General features: G+C 38.2%; 2 protein-coding genes and 1 non-coding gene across 5 annotated transcripts in view; 2 read left to right on the top strand and 1 right to left on the bottom strand.

The window, feature by feature from the left end:
• map1sa (microtubule-associated protein 1Sa) overlaps positions 1–8,315 on the top strand; it is a 28,434-nt gene extending 20,119 nt beyond the window's left edge. Inside the window, exons 3-7 of the mRNA XM_026930453.3 lie at positions 177–259; positions 1,127–1,267; positions 1,393–4,510; positions 5,027–5,241; positions 5,728–8,315. Of these exons, the coding sequence (XP_026786254.3) occupies positions 177–259; positions 1,127–1,267; positions 1,393–4,510; positions 5,027–5,241; positions 5,728–5,883 (3,713 nt within the window). The 3' untranslated portion in view covers positions 5,884–8,315. The remainder of the gene's footprint in view (positions 1–176; positions 260–1,126; positions 1,268–1,392; positions 4,511–5,026; positions 5,242–5,727) is intronic.
• Positions 8,316–11,339: 3,024 nt separating this feature from the next.
• On the top strand, positions 11,340–18,820 carry ifi44g (interferon induced protein 44g). 3 transcript variants are annotated; one of them, XM_026930471.3, is made up of 9 exons: positions 11,340–11,467; positions 11,616–11,723; positions 13,051–13,119; positions 14,636–14,696; positions 14,785–14,983; positions 15,882–16,037; positions 16,871–17,042; positions 17,898–17,998; positions 18,101–18,820. In XM_026930471.3, the coding sequence occupies exons 2-9, from the start codon at positions 11,642–11,644 to the stop codon at positions 18,284–18,286; spliced, it is 1,026 nt and encodes a 341-aa protein (XP_026786272.3). In that variant the 5' UTR covers positions 11,340–11,467; positions 11,616–11,641; the 3' UTR covers positions 18,287–18,820. The 3 variants fall into 3 exon arrangements, with proteins under 3 accessions (XP_026786272.3, XP_026786271.3, XP_053094120.1); XM_026930470.3 differs by having other exon boundaries at positions 13,051–13,188; XM_053238145.1 differs by having other exon boundaries at positions 11,405–11,467; positions 11,619–11,723; positions 13,051–13,188.
• A 214-nt stretch (positions 18,821–19,034) lies between these two features.
• Positions 19,035–19,106, bottom strand: trnag-ucc (transfer RNA glycine (anticodon UCC)). The gene has a single exon. It is a non-coding gene; the product is annotated as a tRNA-Gly (tRNA).
• Between the last annotated feature and the right edge of the window lie 142 nt (positions 19,107–19,248).

Below are 19,248 nucleotides of genomic sequence, written 5' to 3'. Positions count from 1 at the left end.
TAATGAAATTAATATATTATTTGTGTACAGTGCTGCAAGCATTTATGCTCTCGCATATGGTTTTTTTTTCTTTTTTCTTTTTTGCTTTTTATGTTAATTTCAGGGATGGTTGTTACACGTTTTAAGTAAGGTTGCAACTAACGGTTACCCACGCTCTCCCTACTCTCTCCATCCAGGTCAGCGGACACTGCAGCACAGTGGAGATGTTCTGGAGACCCAGGTGGTTGTGAACCCATCCCACAGTTTGGTGTGTTCAGAGGTCAGACATCACCTGTCCTGTTTGTGTTTTGTGTTTAATTATTAAGAGGATTTCTTATCTAACAAGCAGTACGAAGCTGCTTTGTGTAAAATAGATAAATAGATCACTTTTTTAATCTCAGCCTTTTTTGATGATTTGATCTGCCATTAACTATCAGAGATATCTGTGTCACATGCTTACCAGTGTAAAGCGTTCAGCTAATTGAAGCATAAACATATTTCCAAATCCTCTTGACATTCTCAATCTAACCCCCAGAAATGTCACAAATTTTGTGGAGGTCTGGGAAATTATCAGATATCACTGTTACTGAATTCTGGAAAAAAGACAAAAATAAATTGGGCTTTGACCAAAATTGAGTTGTTCTGACTATAACATACTTTGACCCGTCTTCTCTAAGTAACCATAAATATATTTCACCAAAACGAGAGCATTTTACTTACTTTCAAACCTTGCCTTGGCAACTGCCTGCAAAGATCACATTGTGTAATGAGACATTTTAACAAACAGTGATAAAAACAGTCTGAATAACGATGTCTAAATCCTCACTTTGTGTGATTGGATCAAGCTGTTGGATGTGCCGTAGCGACACGGTCATAACCCTCAGTTTGTAATCTGATACTGTGTGTCAAAATGTCCTGCATCGTCACAGAACTTTAAAATATTTGAACTTCTGGTTGGCATGCATGCATTACACAAACAATGCAGTACAGTACAGTAGAAAATGTCAAAATTTCACCATGTGAAGCATTTCCCCGGTCTGCTACACAGTTATTTAAAATATTCATTGTCTAATATTTTTTGTGTGGTAATACTTTGTATGGTAAGTTAACCTCTCTTTGCTTCCTGTTTCTATTTTTCATTTCAAAGGTCCGTCGGCTTATTACCGACGTGTCTCAACACAAGCTGCTGATTCTCGCTGGACAGTGTGTGGAAGACTCTGGTGACCTTGTATTACAAACTGGTTGCTTTTCCCTTAATGACTTCATCCAGATATTTGCTCATGAAGAGGTAAGGAACTGGAAATAATGTCCATATCATAATACCCGATTGTTTCCAGTGTGAAAATTGCCACACAGAAAAAAAAATATATATATTTTTTTTTAAATTATCATTTTTTTTTTATTCTAATGCAGATTGGTGAGATGTTAAGCTCTGCTGACCCTACACACAAAGCAAGCCTCACACTGAGTTGCCCCATATCTGGATCATGGAAGAGCTCCATGTTGGAGAAGCACAATTTGCAAGACTTTATTGAAATCAAGACCAACCCGCCATCAGTGCTGCCTGAGATGGAAGGTCTTCAGGAGTTTACGGAGTATCTTTCAGAGTCTCTCGAACCTCGGTTGGCTTTTGAGCTTCTTGAGCCTCCTAGCACGGTTGGCTTTCTAAAACTGTCCCGCCCCTGCTGCTATGTGTTTCCTGGTGGTAGAGGGGACTCTGCTTTCTTTGCTGTGAACGGATTTAACATCTTGGTCAATGGTGGGTCTAATGCACGCTCTTGTTTTTGGAAACTGGTGAGACATTTGGACAGAGTGGACTCCATATTGATGACACATATTGGTGCGGATAACTTGCCGGGTATGAACAGCTTTCTCCGGAGAAAAACAGCAGAGCAAGAAGAAGAGGATTCAGCTGGCTCCCAGAGCAATGATGACTGGCAAAGGAACTTAATATCTCCAGAAATCGGGGTTGCATTCCTTAATGCTCCTGAAAGGCTTAAGACTCTCCAAGGTGATCCTAAGGTCTTGCGCGGTTGTGATCAGGTTTCACTTACACTACAGCATCTAGAAAGGTTATCTATCTCTCCAGAATCCCTCAGTCGTCCTAACAGTCCAAGTATTGAACCATTAATACTCTTTCAGAAGATGGGCGTTGGTCGTTTGGAACTGTATGTTCTAAATCCTGTCAAAGGTAGTAAAGAACTAGAAACTTTTATGCAAAAGTGGCCCAGTAGTGCCTCTGGTGTGAAAGGTTCAGATATTCCTTTACCCTGCCTGGTTTCAATATGTGCACTGCTGGTATGGCATCCTGCTAGCCCTCAGGAAAAAATTGTTCGTGCTCTCTTCCCTGGTTGCACACCACAGGCAAAGATATTTGACGGGTTGGAGAGGTTGAAACATCTAGACTTCCTTAAGCACCCAGTGGTGAGTTTACAGGATCTTGAATCACCTAAACCTGATAAGCAGCCAAAGCGTACAGAGAGCAAAGAGAGCCTTAAGTCTCTCACCAAAGACTCAAGACCTGGGAGTGCCTCACTCATCAAAGACAAGGTAAGCAGAGTTGACATAAAGAAACAAGACACTAAAGTGAAAGCCAAATCTATAAGTGAAACTGGCCAAAAAGAAAGTAAAGAAGTGGAAGAAAAAGCAAAGCCAAAAGATGATGCAAAACAGAGACTCTCTAAGCCTGAAAAGCAATTGGTTAAAAGGGAGCCCGTGAAAGAGGAGAGAAAAGAAGTAAAGAAGAAAGAGGAACGACCCTCGACAAGTCTTTCTAAGAAAGATGAAAATATTGAGAAAAAGAAGGAGCCCATGAAGAAAGACTTGGGATCCAAACCTAAAAAAGATATTAAACCTGAAATAAAGAAGGAGATTAAGAAGGAGGTTAAACCAGAGGAGAAGAAAACGACAACTAAGCCAGTCATTAAGGATGCAAAGAAAGCATCTGGAAGTGCATCTTCCGACGTGAGGAAGTCATCAGGCAAGAACGGGTCATTAAAGAAAGATTCCACGATCATTAAAAAGGACAGTTTATCTAAAGGAATAAAGTCAAAACCAGAGAATAATGAAGAGCACAATCTGAAACCAAACTCTGATCAAAAGTTGTCTGAGGTTATTGGCGCAGACTCTGAAAAGTTAAAATTGGAAAATCGAGTATTGGATGAGGAAGGGAATTGTTTAGGTTCTGCAACTAAAGGCGCTGAGCCAGCTGAGAAAGATCAACATCAGTTGAACGGAGCACAATGTGGAACAGACTCGTCGGAAACTCCAGAGAAATTTCGATGTACAGAGACACTATCTGTCTCAAATTCTGCTCTGGGATCTCCTTCACCACTTGCAAAGACTCCAAAAAGTGAGAAGAGTGTCAATTTTGATCTCACACCAATGGCGCATGGGTTATTAGATGGAATCCTTGAAACAGTCTCTCCAGCAAACAGTGCAGGACAGGCGTCATTCTGTCAGTCTCCTGAAAATGATCATCAAGGCACTGGTCCTGAAGATACTCATGAGGCAGTTAGCTCAAAAAGTCATGTGACTGCCAACTCCACATCTTTTAAGGACATACTCCCAGATGCCTCGTCCACAGTCACGTCCCTGCCTGCTGAGGAAGGTTCTCCACACTCAACTGAAGTTGATAATTCTTTATCAGTTTCTTTTGAGCAAGTAGTCCCCCTTGTTGTTCAATCAGAAGACAGTGTATACACCAATGGACATGATTCAAAAGCGCATATGTCGTTACCTTTAATGACATTCCGTAATGGTGACCAAAACTGTACTGGGTCTGAGAAACATGTCTCTGGCCCACAGGCTCTTTTCGCTGATATCCCACCTCATGATGTTGACCTTTGTTTGGTGTCACCTTGTGAATTTGAGCATCACAAATCTCCAGACAACCAAACAGGGTTACCTAGCCCAGGTGCTCACAACTTCTCACCTGAGAGTGACCAGTCTCAAGAGCCTGCTAAATCACTTTCGCAGTGCAACAATAACAGTGTTTGTTACTCTTCACAAGGCCAAGAGACAACGCCAACCTCCGTCAGCGACTCTCTTCCTACAGTCTCAGACTCTGATGTCCCGCCAGCTACCGGAGAGTGTCCTTCAATTAGCGAAGACTTGGATTCTGATGAGGAGTCTGCTGACCTTTTCCCACCCCATCATCCACATGATCATCCCAGCAGTCATTTCTTTCACATGGACCCGGCACATTCCTCTCCAGATCCCCCTCCAGCACCAATGAAGGACTTGCCCCCACTCCCACCTCAGCCTGGCGCCTGCATGGTTGACCCTGAAGCTGATTCCCAAGGCAAGTCTTCGAAGAATGTAGCTGCGAAGGCCAAAAAAACAGCAGCTTCTGGGACACAGAAGATGGCAGCTGCAAATACTTCAGCACAAAGTAGCAAGACAAAGGCTGGTTCTCAGGCAACAACAAGTGGTACAATTAGGTCTTCGTCAAGCTTGGATACAAAGTCTGCTTCACGGAGTACCATCGGTAATGCAAGACCAGTGTCAGGAAGTGCAAAACCACAATCAGGTGTGCACCACGACTTCTTTTTTCACATTATGGGTCAGGTCTTGGAGTGGTAATCTTATAGACCAGTCCTGGAGGTCCTCCAGCTTCCCTGCAGAGTTTTAAGCATTCCCTTCTTCCTCTGATTCTTTAAGAACTTCCCCCTGACTCTAAACACTGAGGAAAATGGTGGCTCAGAGGTGTTCAGCCTTTGGGTTACTGAGCAGAAGGTTGTGGGTTCAAATCTCAGCACTACCAAGCTGCCACAGTTGGGTACCTGAGCAAAACCCTTAACCCTAAGATGTATCCTGTCTCAGTTGTTAGTTTCTTTGGATGAAAATGTTAACCAATATAAATGATCAAACAAGGGGTTGATAAGCAGATGAACTGAATCAGGTGTTGGGAGTAGAGAAGATCTTGAAACTCTGTGGGGCAGTGGATGTCCAGGAAAGTAAGAAAACTAATTGTGGAACTTTATTTATGAGTTCTTTAAAAGACCCAGTCAACTCAGAACATCATTAGCATATCCTTTCTTTGCAGGTCCAGTGGGTAACAAGTCAAATGCTGCATCAGTTTATCTGGACCTAGCATACCTACCCTCTGGCTTTGCAGCATCTACAGTTGACGTGGAGTTTTTCCGCCGTGTGCGCTCTTCCTGCTATATAATAAGTGGGGAAGAATCGTACAAGGACTCGGTCATGAGGTCCATCCTTGAGTCACTGTTAGAAGGCAAGGCGGCCTGGCCAGACATACAGGTTGGTTATGATTCAATCTGTGGGTAAAATAAATGAAAATGCATTTAGCATGATTCTAGACACCGGGTTACAAAACTCATATATAGTCCATCTGCACATTTATTCGCTCCATGCCACCTTGTTTATTTGGGCATGGTTAAGGTTGTAGTTAAGAGAAATACAATACAATACAATAACTGTATCAAACGTCTTGGGGGAACTAAAATAATTCATTTAGCTTGCTAGCTTGGTCAGTCTCACTAGCAATCTGCCTAGCTAGCATTAGCATGTACACTATAGAGCTTCATGTTTTTTTTAAGTTTTTTTAATGTTGAATTATTCTGTCCAATAACAAAGAAATCACAGGGTTCCTTTGTATGATGTTTAAAAACAAATTATTAAAACTTTCCCTGCTTTGTTTTGTTGATGATCATTTTAAACTGACCCGACTGGCTAAACATGGAAAGTTGGGCTGATTTTTTTATTGTAGCTTCTCCTGTTTTTCAGGTCACCCTGATCCCCACTTTTGATTCACTGACGATGCATGACTGGTACCAAGAGACGCATGAAAGACAAAAAGAACTAGCGATAACAGTGTTGGGAAGCAACAGTACCGTGGCCATGCAGGATGAAACATTCCCTGCCTGCAAAGTGGAGTTTTGAATGGGAAGTGGGGAGAAAAAATCTTACGAAGAAATCACTCCTATTTTAATCACTCGAGCACTTAGGTCAATTCAGCTGTAACATTCATAGAAATTTTTGTTCAAAGCTTAGTGTCATTTAAATAACCGCTCAGATATGCGTTAATTAGCATAAGCTCTGAGAATTCTCTAAAAAAAAAAATACTGTGAATCTCCATTAATGAAGATTTACAAAACTTAATGGTAGTATGCTATAGATCTTGTGTGAACAAAAGGAGTAAAGAAAGGTTGGGGTTTTTTGTTTGTTTTTTCTTTGTAGTGGTGAAATATTGATTGTTTTAACAGTCCCAAGCTGTATAGCCTTTATAGATCATGATAAGATCATGTTTCTCATTTCCCTCATTACTACAGTCTGTTGTTTTGCATGGTTGCACAGTTTGGATTTTCAGCACAAATGGGGAAGCACAAAACACAGTGGACTTTGTGATGGACAGGAGGAGGCTAGACGGTCATTGCGCCGGTCCCACAGGCTTATTTTTATTATCTCTAAATGACAAGTGTTTTGTTGTGGGCGTTTGTTATAATCAAGCAAATAATTTTTTTCATGTTTTACCCATTTCCTGAACCATAATGACTGATTCCTCTGTATAAACGAGATCACAATTGCATGTTTGAACAGTTTGATGTCAGTATTTGTTTCATTTTCACATTTGTTGTTGATGGTAATCATGCACCACACGCAAGCACCAATGTTTAGTAACTAGCTAGTTGTTTACTGCAGCAGTGGATTTATGCTGCATTCGATTAAAGCTTGTAACTTGAAATTTGCAACCTCAAACCAGGAAAAAACCAAAGAAAACACCCCCTTAACTTAGAATTCCTACTTGGAAAGTTAGGAAGGTCTCCTCAACTCAGCATATGACATCAAGAGTAAATAGAAATAGCACTTCTTTAAAAGATTTTGTAGTACATAAGTTTAATCAACATAAACAACTTAAATCTGTAAGACTGACCATACAGTTCACTATTTTGAGGAAGTAAATACATCATAAACTCATGATCAGTTTTCTGTTAGCTGGCTAGATTGTTGCTAACAAAACACGTCCATGGTTTTTCTTTATAGCTCGAACGCACCGAGCTTAAATATTACGCAATTCTGAATGCAGACTTCCCATTTCCGAATTAAGTCGAACGCAGCATAATTGTAGTCCAGGACTAATTTTATCTAGTGACGGTACACTGTGAGCCAAGTGTTTTATTAAAATATCATGTATATTCTTTATTTTTACATTTCAGAAACATGTTCTGTGTTTTGATGCATGGTAACGAGACACTAACCCAAGGAATCTGTTAATTACTGTTTGCTGGATTAAAAATTCCATATTTTGGTTCAGTATATAGTATGACAAAGTCACTTGGAGCTCTTTCAGCATCTTAAAAGATTTCTTTTTTTTTTTCAAAAATAAATTGTACAAAATGAATGCTTTTCCCAATTTGTAATCAGCCACCCATGCTTTAGTTTCGCATTGGATTTACAAAGCCAATGTAAACAACAAGATGGCAGTGTAGACACCATTTTGCTGAGTTACGGGAAAGACCCATCTCAGCTCAGCTAGTTAGCAGTCTACAAAATGACAAGTGCAATGGCATTGGTGGTGATATTAGCATTAAATTTGAAGCTTTCCAAGCTGATCCATTTGAGCAGAGTGCACAGATGAAGAGGTAAGAGAACTGGACAGACTAAAGGATTAAAGTGCTGCTGCATGGCTTTCTCTAGGTAGAGATGAAGTGAGGGAACACAGCACCACTATCAGCAGGTGAAAGTGGAAATAGACCAACATGTCATTGATGGAAGTTTAAACCAAAACTCAGAATTTCATAAAATAAATCTTTGACACCAAGATTTATCAGATGTTAATTATAAAGATTAATATTAATGTCATTCAGGGTGGATTTTATCTTTAATTCAGGAAAAAAAAATCACATAATAAAATGCCACGTAATAGTTACATTATTGAAATTTTTCAGTGTTAATCAAAAATGAATTTTGGGATTCAACTCATTACTTTTAACAGTGGATAGTTTTTTTGTGCTTCTGTACCATTTGGCACACCATTGAGACAATGGAGTATGTTGAAAAAGATTGCTGTATGTCTGTCTGATTATGTGATGGTTATTGGAAGACTAAGGAGTGTGGAAGTGGATGCATTGAGCATCCTAAGTAGTGCACTTCTAGAGGAGACACTTGCAAATCCGACAGCTTGATTTTTTTTTCCCCCCAAGTGTGTGATGTTGAATTACAGACCACTTAGTCAAGTCCACAAGCCTTAAACACTATCAAATCCAGGTTGGCTGAACAAGTCAAATGCTTCAGATTCAAGATTTGCATATTTGCAAAGTGGGTCATGTGTGAGTGAAAATCCATTTGCATTAAAGCAGTCTGCACTACTTAAACTTGTGCTCTTCTTTCTCATTTTTTTTTTTTAATTTCATTGTAATGTAGAAATTATCACATCAGATTTAGTCCTTTGTATCTGACTATTAAAACCAAGTGTTTTAAATCAAGGGGACTAAACTTTACAATACGTTGGTGTGACTTTATTGTTAATATTATGCTGTAGTCAAGACTTATGTCAACTCCAAGACCAGGATTAGCCAAGATTGAGTCAAGACCGTGTCTTAAAGGGAGTGAGTCAGGGAGTCAAGATTGAGACCAAACCCATGGAATCCTTTTCGAGGCTAAGTGTTTACGTCAACTAGTTGGCTTCATCCAATTTGCTTATGGTCAACACATTTTGGTCTACACAAATATTATATGAACTGAGACGATATTTAATCCAATACCCAAGATCGAGACAGTTCCAAGTACAAATGCCAAATGTCAGTGACAGGTCCAAGACCAGGAATAGCCGAAATCAAGTCAAGACCGGGTCTTAGAGGGGTTGAGACCAAGACCATATTCAGCGAGACCAATGGCCAAGATCGAGACAAATCCAAGTACAAATGCCAGTAATTCCAAGTCAATTCAGAAAATGTCTTAAGACCGGATGTGAGTCCTACAGCCCTGGCTATAACTGTACAGTAACATCTCCAAAATGTTTCCAGATACATGGAAGAGATAACTACATGGATAAATAAAGGTTTGCATGGTTTTTAAGTAGATCAGGTACTATGGTGTCACAGCTGGTTTTAGAAATAAGTTTACCAACCAAAAAATTTCAACCAATCTCACTTCAGAAACATAGTACATGGAACAGATAAGCCTTAGTCTCTAACTGAACACCTACAAAGTGAGTTAGGTAGGAGTGTGTAATAAAATACATTTGATGTCAATGATGTCATCAGGCAATATCACAATATCAAAGAGTGTAAAAATGGAAAGAAAAAAAAAAGAAAAGAATGATTATCTAGAAATCAGAAGTATTCCACTTCCTGTTGAACATGTGACTTGTAATATTCCAGATGTTTCACAGGGTGAATGTGTTCAGGTAACAGGGCTGAGTGAATGAACTAAAATGTACATTTTTCATGACTTGTAATGGACAACTTGTGGAAAAGGATGCATGAGATGCAAGAGTTTTGAAGTATTTTAATAATTAGATTCAAGGTAATAGAAAATCTAAAACATAGAAAAATGTGCTGTACATAGGTTTTATTAATGCTTGAAGTGATTTATCTGAAACATTCACATGTTGTGATGGACACTTTGTCTGTTTAAAATGTCTTTTACCTTTACATACATATTTGTAAATGTAATATCAGTGGGACACAAATGATGTAACAAATTGGTTAAATATTTTTTATCCTTAGATTATGTGGAGCGTCTGCCATCCCTGGTAACTGGAACTGGACAAAGGGCCTCCAGGATTGTGATAGATTACTGTTAATAAGCGATTGAATTAATATTAGGATAGACTTTTGAGCACCACTAGCTTTGAACACCATTGAATTTTGGTGAAAATTGGACTGTATTCAAACAAATTCCCCCAAGCCCACTGTAAAATCTGGTGCTGGATCAATTTGCATAGGCCAGTTTTGCTGCTGTTGGACCGTGGACTCTTGTGAAGAGCATCATGAATTCAGCAAAATACCAGGATATGTTACCCAAACCTTGGTTGCCTCTGACAGTAGGATAACACTCTGCTGTAGATTGGGTTTTGAGTAAGATAATGACCCCAAACATACACTGAAATCAATCCTTTTTTGCAATGTTGTCAGTCTCGGGATTTGAAACCTCTTTAAAAACCTGTAGCCTAAATAGAAGAATATAATTCTCCAGGTGGAAATGCCTTGTTAATGAGAAAGGCCAGAGGAGAATGGCCCGACTGGTTGTAGCTGACAGGATGTCTATAGTAACTCAAATAACCACTCTTTATAACCGTGGTGAACATAAAAGCGTCTCATGCTGCGTTTGTGGTGCCTTGTAAGTGGTAATTTGCATGCAGCAATAACGTCATTTTCCACCTTAGCATGCTCGACATGTGTGGTAGAAAAAAAAACACAGATGCGTCCACAAAAGCATGTCTTTTTTTGCTAATGTTAAAGTTGATGATTACGTTCTCAAAACACGATTAGTATGGTCAGTGTTATAGAGTTAACCAAGTACTGTGTCTGTATATTAATTCATCTAAAGTCAATACTGTTGTAAACTATTTTAAAAGTAGAGAAGGGGCACTTTGCACTGTTCACACTGTGCACAGCCATGTTGTTGTCGATGCCACTCTGTAAACGGGGAAGGAACTGGTAGTTGAGAAGTTGACGAGTTGAAATTTCAAGTTGAAGGGGCTTTTTTTTTTAACCAGTTGTAGGCAGGGAATTACAAGTTGCAGCTTTGCCTCGAGTGCAGCATCAGAACACACAACATGTTGAACACTGATGTGAATGGGTTACAGCAGAAGAAGACCACATCGGGTTCCACTTCTGTCAACTGAGAACAGGAATCTGAGACTATAGTAGGCCAGGATCACCCAAACTGGATAGTTGGAGATTGAAAAAAAGAGCAATGTTTTTCCTTTTTCCATTATATAGTCTTCAGCTGTATAATGATTATTATATATTTTTTTTATTAAACTACAGTACTAGAGTGGAGTTATGCCTCTTCATATAAACCAGAAGTGCTGTCTGCTCTGTTCCTCATACATGAGTTCACAGACACTCACACCTGAGAGAGAGAGAGTAATGCCATCACTCCTACAGTCAGAGCAGGGACATGTTTGCTCTCTTGGATTCCTGGCTATGGCTGGCTGTTTCATCATGGCATCACAATCTTCCAAGGATTGGGTGAACACGTTTCTTTTGCACCACTAACAGAGTGAGATTTTGGATTTTGAGGATCTTCAAATGCCCAGATGTTTTTCTACAATCTAGGATTAATAAAAGCACGTACTGGAGAGGTTTCACCATTTTATCCTTTCAATGATCTGTATTTCACTCAAGAGGCAAAGAGTGTCAATGTTCAACCACAGGCCTGTACGGAAATGGGGGCGTGGCTAAGATTGGGACACAGACGTGAATATCAGACATAAAGTTTCAGTTTCGTTTCTTCACTCGAGCTCTGAGACTTCAGTTTTGTTTCTAATCTCTCCTGGTGCTGGACGTCCTCTGAGGTTTGAGTGCTATACATTTCTAATCATATCTTTAGTTTTACTCACTATGGCAGCTCAGTAATGGAGTAACAATTTCCTGAATAGATTTGCTTTTATTTGCTTTACTGCACGGTTTAAACGTTAAGTGTTTTTCTTGTGCAATTTCTAGAAGAGTTGATAACATAAGTGTTCATCATGCATACTACTGCACTCAACTTTCAACGACTCAAAGAAGAAAAGAAGCCATCACAGACCACATTCCTACCTGTTTTTGGAGGTAGGGTTTTTATTTGTTGTACACTATATTTCCTAAGTTTGGCTGCTGTTTTTCGCTTGTGTTTAGCATTTAAAGAGATTAGAATATAGATCTGGGCATAATAAGCACCTACAACTGCATAGTGAACATTTTTTTCGATATTGTTTATTATAATAAGAAATAATAAAGCACTGTTATGTGCAGGGCTTTATTATTTCTTATTATAATAAACAATATCGAAAAAATATCATATCATAAAACTCATTGTAAAAAAAGTATTAATTTTCGATATAAATTTTTTATTCATAAAACTGTTGTATAAAAGCAATATTGCAGTCGTGCTGTTATACTGAATATCTGCACAGCTGTGATTACCTGCAGCCTTGTGCCTACAGCCGAATCACAGCCGTGTGGATACTCAGTTAAACCGCAGTCTTGCTCATGCAATATTCCTCAAATAAAATATGTAAAAGTAAAATAATCAGATGGATACTTGTGTTTACAGTCTTGTTGCATCATTCACCTCACTGGTTAGAGCACAGCCAAATACACCTAAATGTCTATTTACACACACACACACACATGATTTACAGAAATAATTTCTTAATTTTATTACTCATATTTAAAATTTACTATTATTATTTTAAGTATAAATTGATGAAATGGTGTTATTGTTATCACCCCACAGGTAATTATTTTCCTATATCGGCACTTCCCAGAGTGTTTTATTCCTCTTATACCACAGCAATTTGACAAAGATTACAACTTTTTTAAATCAATGATACGTATAGCAGCTATAATCAGTCATTCCCTCATCGACCTCTGTTTTTTCTCTCTGTTAAAGATGATAACTTGTTACAAAGTGCAAACTCTGAATCCTTCCATAAATGTTAAATAAACTCTTCTTACAGAAAACTTCACTATATGAATGTTTACACATTTGTCTTTGTTTAGTCCATGTGTGTGTAGCCTGCACTGTAGAAGTCCCCGTGAATGAGCTGTTACTGTAGAAATGAGCACATTAATAGACCTGTGATTTGCAGCTGCACTACTGTCAGAGCTGCTTTCATAGAAAATTAATCAACACCTTCTGACCAATCAATATCCCAAATTCAACATTGCTGTGGTATAGATAATTTAATTTAATGCTATTGCTCAGTATGACTGCATTGCAAAGACAAAGACAGCACTTGGAACAGTTGTAGGTAGCCTCCATTTTGTTTTGTGTCTAAATATTTAGATTTAATAATAGAATTATAATTTAGATTTTAATTCTTTTGTCCACCCCATTGTGAAAGCTTTGATTACATGTTAATCTTTCAACCTGTTTTGTGTGTATGCAATGTAGAATCTACAACAAGTAAGAAGGATAACGAGCAGAACACAGGATTATTCACGATCGGAAAACCATCAGATGGTAAGCCCGGGGAAAAAAATAAAGACAACACTTCCAAATCCACAAACAATAACAGGGTCGTGACCAGAGGTAAGAAATAAAATAGAACATATTTAATCAAAATAATCATATTACAACTGTGAACATGATTGTGGCTTCCTCAGTGGCAGTCTTGTTTTGTTCCAAAGGTTCACGTAGGAATCTGAAGGAATCCTTTCTAAAAGCATACAACGTGAAAAAAAATGATGCGATGAGACAGAGTCACTTTTACCACCCTGGAGTGGATTATTTTTCTATAACAGCACATCCTGAAGTGTTTTATTCCTCTTCTACCACAGCAATTTACCAATGATTACACTTTTTAGTAATTAAAGAGTGGCACAGTACATTTTATCTTTTTATAGTTGCATTTAATTTTGTGGAATGTCCAAGAAACAATGTTCTCACTTACATTATAGAAGCTATAAAATCATCCCCTCACCGGCCTCTCTCTTTTCTCTCTTGAAGTTAACTAAAAGTGACAGCTTAAAACTTAAAGTTACAGTTTTATCTCCATCTGTTACAAAGCTCTGACACTGGAGACTTCTTCCATAAATGTTAAATTAATTTCTCTATACTTATATTGTTAAATAAAAGATTTTTAAATCTATTTATTATTAGACATTTAGATTATTGTTAAACAAAAAGCTTTAGTTATTATAGAGGATTCACTACACCCTTTGCACTGTCAGTTTCAGTTGTTGCCATCAGGGCGACGTTTTAGACAACTTCGGGCAAGTAAAAATGTGTATCACTTGTCATTTGTGCCAACTGCAGTTAGAATTCTAAATGCCGAGACATGAATATTAATATGTATGCAGATATATGTACATGTGGGAATGTGTATATTTGTATGCTAAAGTGAAATGTTGAGTCAATTGTATTGTATGGTATTTTATTCTATCTTACCTTTTAGAGTTGTTGTGTAAGTGTCTTTTATTGTATTGGTCTTGTTATAATGTGTTGTGAAGCCAAAGACAAATTTCCATTTGTGGACAATAAAGGAAAGTAAGTAAGTAAGTAAGTAAGACTTTGGTTATGTTAAGTGGGCTGTCCCTGTAAATGAGCTGTTACTATAAAAATAATATAGTCTTATTAAATTCAAGAGAGATACAAAGATAAGTTGATGAGGAAACGACTGTTTATAGCTGTTATAATGTAAGAGAGAACAGAAACTTGTTTCATGGACTGTGCTGGAATTGTGCTGGAATACAAACTTCTTATCACAGACCCTTAACCACTTAACCACCTCCGGTATATTTAAATGCAATTAGAAACATGAAAAGTACAACTTGTCATTCTTTAATAAAAATTGTAATTGTTGGCAAATTACTGTGGTATAAGAGAAATAAAACACTTCAGAACGTGCTGTTATAGGAAAATAATCAACATAACAGTAACTTCACTTTATCACATTGCACCATTGTTGATTTTACTATAACAGTATGTCCTGTCATTGTTTGTCCCTTATATATTGTATTACTAACTCACTTTGCAGAGTTTGCGGCCAACTTTACTCTACTCGAGACTCCATGGAGATCAGTGAACTGGACCTCGGAGTCAGTATTCCGGCAGCTTTACTATGTACTCATGTAAAATATGTGTGTACATACAGTGTTTAAAACGTGTTGTGTATTGTGCACAAAGATCCAGGGAGGAACTGATGGAGAAGGTTCAGTCATACAAACCGGCCAGCGAGGCTGTGTCCGAGGCCAGAGTCCTGCTTCTGGGTCCCATTGGTGCGGGAAAGTCCAGTTTCATTAGTTCTGTGCAGTCAGTCTTTTCTGGACGCGTCATTAACCGGGCCATGGTGGGCTCATCTGCTTCCACAAGCTTCACAAAAAAGGTAAAGAAGACAAGAAAGAAACAGACTGAATTATGGAAGTGTGTTTATTAGAGCTAATCTGAGAATTGTCAGTACAGTAGGTGGGGATCTTGACACAGATAGACAAAAACAGAGCAGAGTAATGGATAATTAAAAAAAATACCTGATGGACCGGGTCAAAACCTGAGGATGGATATAATATCAAAGACGATATTACGAATTAGAGAAGCACAGCTAGGAATAAAATATTAGTATTAGTAAATATTCAGACAATATTTCCCTAAACAGAAAAATTAATGTGATAATTAATGAGATAACAAGCAGCACATAAGATTAATTAACTAAAAGGAAACAAGGGATCTATTCCTCTTATACCACAGCAACCTGACGATGATTACAAATTTTTATTTATTATAAAGCACCACGTCATAGTTTTTATCTGTTCATAGATACATTTAATGTTGTAGTATATCTGCAAAACAAGTTATTTCTTGTTCTCACTTACACTATAGCAGTTATAAACAGTCACTCTCTTTTTTCTCTTGACGTTAATAAGACAAAAAATGCAAAGCTTGCTGTTTTAAAGAGAAGCTGCAAAGTATAAAGTCTTGATGACTTTCCTGGGTTGGAAAAGTTACAACTGTTAAATGTCTACTTACAGAAAACCATATCAACAATTACACACACTTTTTAATCTGTTTATGTGCCTCTCCCTGTGAATGAGCTGTTACTACAGAAACAATAACGTATTCAAACGAGCACATTCATATAAATCTGTGATTTGCAGCTGCACTACTGTCAGAGCTGCTGTTGTAGAAAATTACTCAACATCTTCTGACCAATTAGAATTCTGAATTCAGCAGCTATGTGGTATATTTATTGCATGAAAATTGTTAAAATAAAATGTCCTGTCTTGCAGCTCCAGTCGTTCCCCATCAGACGGAGTGGAGAGAGGTCAGACCCCACGGCTCTGGTCCTGTGTGATATTATGGGGATTGGAGAAGGAGACTCGACAGGACTGAGCCTTTATGATGCTCTGTGTGTTATTAAAGGACATGTGCTGGAGGGACATCAGGTACAACTTTTAAACCTTTATAGAATAATTACTCACTGGAGTGTGATGATATAGCAATGTGATGGAATACAGTGATAATGGAATCTTAAATAGTTGTAATGTTAACACTATGGAATATGTACAGATAATGTAGAAAGACGTCACACATACAACAGCATTCCCAGTGAGGGAGGCATGGTCTCTGTGTATGTCAGTTCCATTTAAGGAGCCATGGCCTTTGTGTGTATCAGTCCTAGCGAAGGAAGCATGAGTGTGTCAGTTCTACTGAAGGAGTGTGTCAGTTCTACTGAAGGAACCATGGCCATTGTGTGTATCAGTCCTAGTGAAGGAAGCACGGCCTCTGTGTGTCAGTTCTACTGTAGGAGGCGTGGCCTCTGTGAGTTTCATTTCCAGTGAAAGAGGCATGGCCTCAGTGTGTGTGTGTGTGTGTGTCAGTTTCATTAAAGCAGATGTGTCTTCTGTTTTTCTTAGTCCCAGTTAAGGAGGTGTGGCTTTTATGTCTGTCAGTTTCAGTGAAGGCTGTGGGTCATTTGGTACTTCGCTGCAACAGTGATAGTATGGTGCTTTCTGATGGGACAGTGACCGCTGTTTAACCAACAAAACAAGTGAAATAAAACTCTGTTAACAAATGAGCTTTGTGGACAACCAGCACACACACCTGTCTCAGTATTTTCAAATATCTTGCTTTTGTATACATATCGACTGTACACTAACTGTCACGTCAGTGGCCTGGCCTGTGTTATTACAGGAATCCTATTTTCCTGAACCAATTCCACATTTCCACAAAAAGGTAAATCTAGTGCTCGTGTTTATAGTCTTTTTATTCCTCACAGTTTGTTGCAGAACAGCCAGTCACATTTGACACCATGAGCATTATAAAGAAACCAAGCCTCAAAGACAAGATTCACTGCGTGGTGTTTGTGGTGGATGCGTCAAAGATCAACAGCTATGCCAAAGGACTGAGCACCACGTTCCAGCAGCTCCGCCAAAACATCAGCAGCCTGGGTGAGGCTTTCATCGCCTAGATCAGTATCTGAACGCACTAAAACGTTTTTCATAAATCTCAGATCGACAAAAATATAGTAATAATTCAGACATAAAAAAAGATTTACTGGTAAACCTATTCTTGATGTTCCTGCTTTATACCACAGCACTGCTGAGGGAATGATTTTGATTGGTAAGAAGGTGTTAATTAAGTTTCAATAACAGCAGCTCTGACAATAGGGCAGCTTATTCTAATAGCTAATATATGTTATTATATTACTACATTCTATAGCAGGACAGGGGAGTTTATGCTTCCTGTTCTAGGTAACATGACAAGCTGTGTTTATATATAACTTGAATAACTTGAAGATTATTATTATTATGTTATTATATTACTACATTCTATAGCAGGACAGGGGAGTTTATGCTTCCTGTTCTAGGTAACATGACAAGCTGTGTTTATATATAACTTGAATAACTTGAAGATTATTATATATAATAATAACTTGAAGAGAGAGAAAAAAGGGAGCTGAGGGAACAACTGTTTATAGCTTCTATAACAAGTGAGAACAGGAACTAGATAAGTGGATGAAAAGTATATTGTGTTATTCTTTAAAAATATAAAGTTGTTAGTATAGGCAAATTGCTGTGGTATAAAACATTTTCGGACATGCAGTTTTAGAAAAGTAATCAACTTCAGGGTGGTAATAGTAACTCCACTTCATCACACCACCCTGCTGCTGATTATTTACCTCCAACAGCATGCCCCCAAGTGTTTTAGCCTTTACTTAAAGGAAATTGCATTCTATAAAGGAAATATAAATATAAATGGCATACTCGTAAACATAAACAATATCAACAATGTCTTTATTGCAGGTGTGCACCAGGTGGCGCTGCTGACTCACGTGGATGAAGCGTGCATAGACACATCTCGAGATGTCAGCCAGGTGTACAAGAGCCGCAGCATTCAGCAGCTGGTATGTGCACAGTCAGAGTGTGTGTGTGTGTGTATGTGTGTGGTTTTCTAGAGTTCACACCGTGTATGTTTCAGCATCCCTGCTCTATGCTGTAATGTGCAGATGGTGAAGGCTGGAAAACTTCTTGGAATGGCCACATCCTACATTGTACCTGTGAAAAACTACTCCTTCCAGCTGGAGCTCGATGACAACACGGATATCTTACTGCTCAATGCTGTCGATCACATCCTGCAGTACACTGATCTGTACTTCAAGGACACCGCTGTGGATTATAAAGTTGCCAACTAGAAATGCAGAATTCAGTGCATTAATATGCCACTTATTTCTTATTTTCATGTATGTTTTTTTTAGCTAATGTTACAGTTTGAGTCTGTTCTGTGCAATGAATTTTGTGTATTTCAATTTGAAATCAAATACCACCCAAAAACACTTGTGAGTAGGTGAACTGGAGATGCTAAATTGCCCATAGGTGTGAATGAGTGTGTGAATGTGTGTGTGTACTGGACGTCCCGACCACAGTGTATTCCTCTCTCACACCCAGTGTTCCCAAGATAAGCTCCAGCTCCACAGCCAAAAAATGACAAAAATCTGGAGCTTGAGATAGATAGATAGATAAATTTCTATTTTATCCAAATTTGTCCAAAATTATGTTGAAATGCTTTTATTTAGATTACTTTCTAACCTTGTCATGGTGATGATGAATGAAGATTTTCTTTGTAATCAGATTCTGAGTTGGTTTTTAGTTTAAACTGAAAAAGTGGTGCACCAAGCAAGAAATTAACATCAGAATCATTAAACACATCAGCAATATTTCAATACAAACATGTTTAATGTCTTTCAGAGTGGACATTAGCTTTAAATGAAATTGTCTCTCTTTCTTTGAAATGATAGAACTTTATTTCAGTTTGAGAAACATGAAATGGAAAACCCCGTATATAATAGAAAAAGAAAAGTGGCCATGTGAATGGTTTTCCCAGGCTGATACACAGATGAAGACAAAGTTAAATCAGTTTGAATAAGTAACGAAAACAGGTATTGCGTTGGCCGGGAATCGAACCCGGGTCAACTGCTTGGAAGGCAGCTATGCTAACCACTATACCACCAACGCTTACGTTATAGCGACCCCTAGTACTCTTCTATTCACCTTGTTATTAAACCATATTTATTATTTTACACAGTTTTTGTGAAACATTAAAAAAAAATAACGTTTGACTGTTAGTTTTCCGTTCAATCTGGCGCACTGTTAAACT

The sequence above is a fragment of the Pangasianodon hypophthalmus genome, chromosome 11 (genome assembly GCF_027358585.1).
Source record: "Pangasianodon hypophthalmus isolate fPanHyp1 chromosome 11, fPanHyp1.pri, whole genome shotgun sequence".
In the NCBI taxonomy this organism is placed as follows: Eukaryota; Metazoa; Chordata; class Actinopteri; order Siluriformes; family Pangasiidae; genus Pangasianodon; species Pangasianodon hypophthalmus.
The sequence above is the reverse complement of the archived record's forward strand: the minus strand, read 5'-3'. Positions and strand labels throughout refer to the sequence as shown.

What these genes read in the sequence shown, in the direction of transcription:
- ifi44g (XM_026930470.3), top strand. Translation starts at nt 11,642, where the DNA reads ATGCATACTACTGCACTCAACTTTCAACGACTCAAAGAAGAAAAGAAG. An exon ending in CCACAAGCTTCACAAAAAAG is followed by an intron (nt 14,984 to 15,881) that starts GTAAAGAAGACA and finishes CCTGTCTTGCAG; the next exon opens with CTCCAGTCGTTCCCCATCAG. An exon ending in ATGTGCTGGAGGGACATCAG is followed by an intron (nt 16,038 to 16,870) that starts GTACAACTTTTA and finishes TATTCCTCACAG; the next exon opens with TTTGTTGCAGAACAGCCAGT.